The sequence below is a fragment of the Thalassophryne amazonica genome, chromosome 12 (genome assembly GCF_902500255.1).
Source record: "Thalassophryne amazonica chromosome 12, fThaAma1.1, whole genome shotgun sequence".
NCBI lineage: Eukaryota > Metazoa > Chordata > Actinopteri > Batrachoidiformes > Batrachoididae > Thalassophryne > Thalassophryne amazonica.
This window is the reverse complement of record NC_047114.1, coordinates 29,036,637-29,042,860: the sequence shown is the minus strand read 5'-3', so window position 1 is coordinate 29,042,860 and position 6,224 is coordinate 29,036,637. Positions and strand designations below refer to the sequence as shown.

The 6,224-nt window shown below is 38.6% G+C and overlaps 1 protein-coding gene across 1 annotated transcript in view; it reads right to left on the bottom strand.

The window, feature by feature from the left end:
* Positions 1-5,942: 5,942 nt before the first annotated feature.
* LOC117521187 (sodium- and chloride-dependent GABA transporter 2-like) overlaps positions 5,943-6,224 on the bottom strand; it is a 125,943-nt gene continuing 125,661 nt past the window's right edge. The window contains 1 exon segment of the mRNA XM_034182537.1: positions 5,943-6,187. Coding sequence (XP_034038428.1) covers positions 6,068-6,187 — 120 coding nt within the window. The 3' untranslated portion in view covers positions 5,943-6,067.

Here is a 6,224-nt window from a genome sequence, read left to right as displayed (position 1 = left end):
GCCTAATAACACCTCTGAACTTATTTACAAGACATTGAATGGATGTTAGCATGCAGGTTAACTTGTGCTAACTCAAAGCTAACCTCCTATAGAGTTAAAATGGTCTCATTAATACCTGCAAGTGCACAGAGGGTGATCTACAAATATTCCTTGATTTGAACAACTTCTGCTCTTAAAACGTAATGTAAGAGTATTCCATGATGCATAACACAAAATGGCTGACGCACATCCAAATTGTCCTTGTAACTATCTGATCTTAACGTAACTGCTTTTCAAAGGGCTGACGCACAAATGTCCTTGTAATTGGTAACACTATCTGATCTTTTTACAACTGTCTAATTGATAAAACCATCTGATCTTTTTATAGATGTTTAATTGATAAAACCAATCCGCATGATGGAACACTCCTTTTTAATGTGTGACACATTAGAGTAATGCGTTACTAACGCGTTACTCTTATCTAACCACTTTTTTTTTAGTAACGAGTAATCTAATGCGTTAATCTTTCCAAATCAGTAATCAGATTAAAGTTACTTCTCCAAGTCACTGTGCATTACTATTATTTTTGCATTGTGGGTCAATAGCAGCATTAAACTTGGTCCGTGGGCAGGAGGTAGGGGTTCGGCTGAACTGCCCACTTTAAGCGAGGTGTGAGCTTTTCATCTGTGGTTTTCTGCAGCTACGACTCGTCCTCACCTTTTAAAGCATGGTGACAACAGCACACCTGCACTGACCTTTACAAAGACATTTTTATGCTTTTTTTTTTTCCTCCTTTATTTAGAATTCTGAGCTGAGCCGCTCCATATCTGTTTGTTAAAAACAGCTGATCCTCCGCGAGTCAACAACTAACATTATTTTCCACTCAAATGCACCCAAACTCTCTTTCTGAGGACCACATGATGTGAAAACCCAATAAAACTTTCTTACCTGTAAATCTGGTCATGTTTTTCTGCATAAATATTTTCTAATATCTATTAGAAAAGTATCCAACCTTATTATTTTTTTCAAAAACCATATGGATTTGAATCACGTGTGATTGCGTCAGACAAGCTTGAATTCTCGTGCGCATGCGTGAGTTTTTCCACGCCTGTCGGTTGCGTCATTCGCCTGTGAGCAGGCTTTGAGTGAGGAGTGGTCCACCCCCTCGGCGGATTTTCAGGAAATGGCGGAATGATTTGGGCTTTTTTTCCATCAGAATTTTTTCAGAAACTGTTAGAGACTGGCACCTGGAAACCATTAGAAAAATTTATCTGGCTTTCGGTGAGGACTGTTACTACAGCTTTAAGGACGCTCGACGCACCGCGCTCCGTGCCGCCATCGAGAGCCACAAACCACTGGATCATTTCTAAACGGATGGCTCTGTGGAGCCGGACCGTCGTGTGCACTTTCTCTGGTTATCACAAGAGCTGGACATCAACCATTTTCTGGCAGATTTCACTTTTAACAAGAGATTTTGTCATGGAAAGCCGAGCGGAGGCTTCGCGCATCACAACCGATTTGCTGATGGAGCGAGACAAAGGAACACCTCCGTTTTGGTCTCACAGGACGGCTTTGAGATGGCGTTCAGACAGCTGTCGGTGGTTTTTCCATCGAGTGATTATCCGAGAAATTGTGGCTGTGCCTGGACATGCCAGAACATGTCCCGTGAGGCTTCATCACGGCGTTGCTTTGCGCCATGTAGCACCGCCGCAACATGCGGAATTCCTCCGCACGTCTGTCTCAATGTGCCAAAAAAGTGCTGATGTCCACGTCTTTTCACAATTCCTGTGCTAGTCAGACGACGTCCCGGATAAAACACAGCGTCCAGTTTGGAAATGAACGGCACATTCCACTGTTACAGGAGTTTTTGTCATGGAAAGAGGAGCAGAGGCTTCGCGCGTCGTGGCGGTGCTGCATGGCGCACAGCAACGCCGTGATGAAGCCTCACGGGACATGTTCTGGCAATGCTTGCTCAAGTGACAGATCAAACACTTACAACCCCTGGCAATAATTATGGAACCACTGGCCTCGGAGGATGTTCATTCAGTTGTTTAATTTTGTAGAAAAAAAGCAGATCACAGACGTGACACAAAACTAAAGTCATTTCAAATGGCAACTTTCTGACTTTAAGAAACACTATAAGAAATCAAGAAAAAAAAATTGTGGCAGTCAGTAACGGTTACTTTTTTAGACCAAGCAGAGGGAAAAAAATATGGACTCACTCAATTCTGAGGAATAAATTATGGAATCACCCTGTAAATTTTCATCCCCAAAACTAACACCTGCATCAAATCAGATCTGCTCATTAGTCTGCATCTAAAAAGGAGTGATCACACCTTGGAGAGCTGTTGCACCAAGTGGACTGACATGAATCATGGCTCCAACATGAGAGATGTCAATTGAAACAAAGGAGAGGATTATCAAACTCTTAAAAGAGGGTAAATCATCACGCAATGTTGCAAAAGATGTTGGTTGTTCACAGTCAGCTGTGTCTAAACTCTGGACCAAATACAAACAACATGTGAAGGTTGTTAAAGGGAAACATACTGGTAGACCAAGGAAGACATCAAAGCGTCAAGACAGAAAACTTAAAGCAATATGTCTCAAAAATCAAAAATGCACAACAAAACAAATGAGGAACGAATAGGAGGAAACTGGAGTCAGTGTCTGTGACCGAACTGTAAGAAACCGCCTAAAGGAAATGGGATTTACATACAGAAAAGCTAAACGAAAGCCATCATTAACACCTAAACAGAAATTAACAAGGTTACAATGGGCTAAGGAAAAGCACTCGTGGACTGTGGATGACTGGATGAAAGTCATATTCAGTGATGAATCTCGAATCTGCATTGGGCAAGGTAATGATGCTGGAACTTTTGTTTGGTGCCATTCCAATGAGATTTATAAAGATGACTGCCTGAAGAGAACATGTAAATTTCCACAGTCATTGATGATATAGGGCTGCATGTCAGGTAAAGGCACTGGGGAGATGGCTGTCATTACATCATCAATAAATGCACAAGTTTACATTGATATTTTGGACACTTTTCTTATCCCATCAATTGAAAGGATGTTTGGGGATGATGAAATCATTTTTCAAGATGATAATGCATCTTGCCATAGAGCAAAAACTGTGAAAACATTCCTTGCAAAAAGACACATAGGGTCAATGTCATGGCCTGCAAATAGTCCGGATCTTAATCCAATTGAAAATCTTTGGTGGAAGTTGAAGAAAATTGTCCATGACAAGGCTCCAACCTGCAAAGCTGATCTGGCAACAGCAATCAGAGAAAGTTGGAGCCAGATTGATGAAGAGTACTGTTTATCACTCATTAAGTCCATGCCTCAGAGACTGCAAGCTGTTATAAAAGCCAGAGGTGGTGCAACAAAATACTAGTGATGTGTTGGAGCGTTCTTTTGTTTTTCATGATTCCATAATTTTTTCCTCAGAATTGAGTGATTCCATATTTTGTTCCCTCTGCTTGGTCTAAAAAAGTAACCGTTACTGACTGCCACAATTTTTTTTCCTAATTTCTTATAGTGTTTCTTAAAGCCAGAAAGTTGCCATTTGAAATGACTTTAGTTTTGTGTCATGTCTGTGATCTGCTTTTTTTTTCTACAAAATTAAACAACTGAATGAACATCCTCCGAGGCCGGTGATTCCATAATTTTTGCCAGGGGTTGTATTAAAACAGCAGAGCAGATCAGTCATCAAAAATCATTAATCTTTGCGCAAAAATAGGTTCAGAATGCATACACATCTTTAATGCCACAAAAACCTTTACCCACAGCATGTGCAGCAAAAAGAACACACTTCTTTTCAAAAACAGAGTTTTTAAGCTTGCAGATCAGAAATCTGTCCGGGCGGGGCTCCCAGTCCCACACGTCAATCTGTCCGTGCAGGGCGCTCAGTCCCACATGTCCTCGGCCTCATGTAAATATGTAACTCCATGAAGTCCATAAAGCAGGCATTGTTGTTAATTCTTAATGTCCAACATTGTGATGAGAACTGATTTGATAAGTGCCCTGGGTGCCGAGGTTTACCAGTACATACACCCCCAGTTTCTGCCTTTTGCGGCAAAGTGTAACTAATTAATTAAAGAATCACTGTTTTCTTGTTTTCAGCTCCGTATGAGAACAGGTCCATGTGTTCAGTTTTAGTGGTGTTAATGTCTCTACAGACACTTTCAAGGTTGCCTCCCCGATAACAAATAATCCAGTCATTGTTTTTCCCTGTGGAAACAAAGTTCTTTCACAGTCAAAATATGAAATCACTCACATTTTACAGAATGCAGAAGCAGCAATTAATTTTGAACAATAGTCATTCAACTGTTCATTATTGATCAGCATAGTTCAAACATAAATGTGCAAACCATTTGATTACAAACAGAGGCAACAACAATATTATTTGCAGTACGCATCTTGACCTCATGACCCTTGAACATATCATGAAACATCATGTTAGGCATTAGTCATGACTTTATTAAAATGGTCAATGTCTGACATGTTTTAAACCAACATGTTACAACCTACTTAAGCATATGTTATTTATGAAAACCTTAAACCAAAACACTTTACTGATTTGAGAGTCAACACACCTGTCAGCAGTTTAACATGTTCAATACAATTCATCATAAGCACATATTTCAATCATTAATCAAACCGTATAATATTGTATCATTTGAAAACCATCATAAATCAGTTGAACACCTATCAAAGCATAGGCATACACATTTTCATTCATTTGACATCATAAAACCCTTAAAACACATTATGGCACAAGTATACACTCTATTCAACTTCATTCATTCAACACAATATCTAGTTCATTTAAATCTGCATGGTGTACATACTTCTGAACATTTGTTACTTTTTGTAAATAATGAACACAAAACCTTTTATTCAGTTTGGTAACTTTTAGCATTGTTAGCATGCAAAGCTAATTATAAGTAAAATAGCATATATTTTCATTTATTCTTAACACTACTAATACTACTTATAATAATAATTTCGACAAGTAAAATGTTTAGAGAGAATTTAAATGTTAGAAAAAATGTAATAGTTACATTTATAAACAATGTAGGTTAGAAACTGCAAGTTTTACTGTTACAGTGCTGTCAACAGTTAAATATGAGGTCAAGAAAGAAGTCTTTTACTTTTTATAAAACAAGCATTTATTTTCATTGAAGTCAAGAAAGGGTGACTATAAAGTGAGTTTTGGCAAAACAAGTATCACTGTCATGTTGAGGTGGCAGAGGGTTGTTGTCTACAGCTGGTGAAAGTAACTAAAAAGTAACTAGTAATCTAACTTAGTTACTTTTACAATTGAGTAATCAGTAAAGTAACTAAGTTACTTTTTCAAGGAGTAATCAGTAATTGGATTACTTTTTCAAAGTAACTGTGGCAACACTGGACACTACATACATAAACACAGTTTAGGATTTTTACATAACAACCATGAATGCACCGTGAACAGACAACTGCCTATTTTCACTACACTTTGCAGTCATCTCACATAGACGCTGATTCAAGCCAGGTTAAGGACCGCCCATATGGGGGTGGCTTAGGCTGAAGTAATAAAAGTTAGAGAACAAAGGAAGTTGAGGTTCTTTGTTCCAGGTGTTTGCATGGTTCAAGATCCCAGCGCTGAGATAACTCTGTATCGGTGTAACAACTCTTTACAATACATCTAAACTTTGAAGTCCGTTTCCTGTCCGATTCTTTTTGGAGATCTCACTATGCTAAAAGAACCTAACTGTAAATATTGTTTTTGATTGACCGATTGATTGAGGGGCTTCATTGAACATGTACAAATTGTTCGTAAGAAAACGGGATCTTAATATTTAGTTAAACAACTGCAAATTATAAAGAACACAATGCTCATACAGCCGAGGGTATTTTAGCATTGTTATATTTGTAAATGTATACATATACAAAAAGCACCTATTGTGATTTTATTTATTTTTTAGGTGATCTGCTTCACTGATGATTTCAAATCTAAACCAAGCATAAAGTTTCATACTGTACAGTTGTCATTCCTTAAAACTCAAACACCTGTAAGACATATGCCCACAGTGATCAAACCCACTCAGTTTCCCTCAATGCACATCTCAAGCGTTGGGTGGGGTGGACTTGTTTCAGAGTGGAAACTCCTCTTCACTGATGATCTGAGCAGGTCATCTGATGGAGTGGTCAGGACTTTCAGTCTCTGGAAGGAAGAAAGAAATGACAACATACATTCACAA